This window comes from Priapulus caudatus, unplaced genomic scaffold (genome assembly GCF_000485595.1).
Source record: "Priapulus caudatus unplaced genomic scaffold, Priapulus_caudatus-5.0.1 Scaffold470, whole genome shotgun sequence".
Lineage (NCBI taxonomy): Eukaryota > Metazoa > Priapulida > Priapulimorpha > Priapulimorphida > Priapulidae > Priapulus > Priapulus caudatus.
The window spans coordinates 111,152-113,059 of NW_014577531.1; the positions used below are offsets into that span (position 1 = coordinate 111,152).

Below are 1,908 nucleotides of genomic sequence, written 5' to 3' on the forward strand. Positions count from 1 at the left end.
TTTCCTCGCGTGCGGCTTGTTCGTACAGTTCTAACGATTGTTCCCTCTAATCGTCTGCTTTGGTTTTGTTTGGGGCGGTTGCAGCGGCTGGTAGTAACATCATGAGAACGGCAGAGCGACTCGTGAGAGGAATCTGGTCCCCTGGTCAGAACGAGGCACTGCAACCTTCTTTGTAAGTATCCTAGTATCTAGCTCTAGTACTATAGCCTGCTTACATTAACTGCCGCTGGCCAGCGGCAGTTAATGTAAGCAGGCTATAGTACTAGAGCTACCTAGTATCTCACTTATATGTAATCTTAATCTTATTATAAGTTTATGAGGTAATTAAAGGTATTAAGTTACTTCCCTAACTATCAATAAGTCGTTCTTGTAGTTATCTACAGTAAGTTCTTTGTTGTAATTATTAATGTAAAGTCGTTCTTGTAGTTATATACAGTAAATCTTTCGTTGTAACTATTAATGTAAAGTCGTTCTTGTAGTTATATACAGTAAATCTTTCGTTGTAACTGTCTGAAGTCTTGCTGTTAGTATTGAAATGGAACTCGTCATTAATAATGTAAATTCTTCCTTGCAGTTGCATGTATTCACGTTTCTTCCTTGTCAAAGTAAATGCTGCATTGTAACTATAACCATCAACTTAGTATCTTCATCGTAAATGTAAAAGCAGAGCGAATTTTTTATTGCATGTGTGTGTGTGTGCGTGCGTGTGCGTGCCTGCGTGGTGTGCCGTATGAGAATATTACCTGCGTGTGCAGTACATCACAGTTTCAGCGTGTCCACGTGTTCACGACGCAATGCCGTCCTGCCTGAGGCAGGACATGTCACTGCCTTGACATTTTTTATGCCCTTGATTTTTCTGCACGCTAAATTATCGCTGCTGTTCAGTTTGCATGTATGTTGTATTTTGTCAGTAGACCCTCAGACAATAGATGGTTGGTTGAAGGTCAAGATCCTACTGCCTGCCAAAACCAGTGCAGCGAGCTGAAAAGTAAAATAACACACATCACTACCCCGAGAAAATGTCCAAAACCCTTGTCGCAATAAAAACAAACAGCCATCGGGGCATTTCTGTCAAGGACGCAGAAAGTGGGCACTACCGAGAGCCATCGACGGGAAAATCTGAAGGTTATCGGTTGTTTGAAATCGAAAAGAAACCATTGAAATTGATAGATTAATAGAGCGAATTCCGGCATCACAAATCATACAGTACTGCTTTCACACTTAGCATGTCCTAGAATTTTGACACTAAGCCGGATCTCTATTAAAAACAAATATTCGTGTATGTCCATATTCCTGAATGGTAGTTAGTAGACGTGCCCTTTACATGATTGGTTCCCATGCTGTTTAAAAAGAACCCATCTGTTTTGCTATAGTATTAAAACACGTCCCGTACAAATTTTAAACGTTCTTAATTTTGGAATGCTTTATTTTCCTCGTTATTTTCATCCTAATGTTCTATTAGTCAGCACTTTGGCGTTGACCTTGGCATTCCGACGCGATCTCTATCTCTATCTTTCGCTACATTTCTACTTTCTCTCACACACAGCTACATGAGGGCTTCTAGTAATGGTGTGCCCTCTATATACACTCTCTTGTTTTTCCGCACATCTACACAAATGCAAGTGCGCTGGTCTCAGTGGAGCCCTCTATAAATGTTCTCTTGTTTCTCCTCCGCAGCTACACATGCATGCACGCTGGTCAGGCCGGCGCCCTTTACATACGTTCTCTTGTTTCTCCGCACATCTACACAAATGCAAGTGCGCTGGTCTCAGTGGAGCCCTCTATAAATGTTCTCTTGTTTCTCCTCCGCAGCTACACATGCATGCACGCTGGTCAGGCCGGCGCCCTTTACATACGTTCTCTTGTTTCTCCGCACACCGCAGCTACACGAAGGCGTGCGCGCTCGCG

The 1,908-nt window shown here is 42.6% G+C and overlaps 1 protein-coding gene across 1 annotated transcript in view; it reads left to right on the forward strand.

Annotated features, from left to right (window-relative positions):
- The window catches only part of LOC106810749 (trimeric intracellular cation channel type B-like), a 27,487-nt gene that overhangs the window by 17,628 nt on the left and 7,951 nt on the right, over positions 1-1,908 (forward strand). Inside the window, exons 4-5 of the mRNA XM_014814192.1 lie at positions 85-172; positions 1,884-1,905. Of these exons, the coding sequence (XP_014669678.1) occupies positions 85-172; positions 1,884-1,905 (110 nt within the window). The remainder of the gene's footprint in view (positions 1-84; positions 173-1,883; positions 1,906-1,908) is intronic.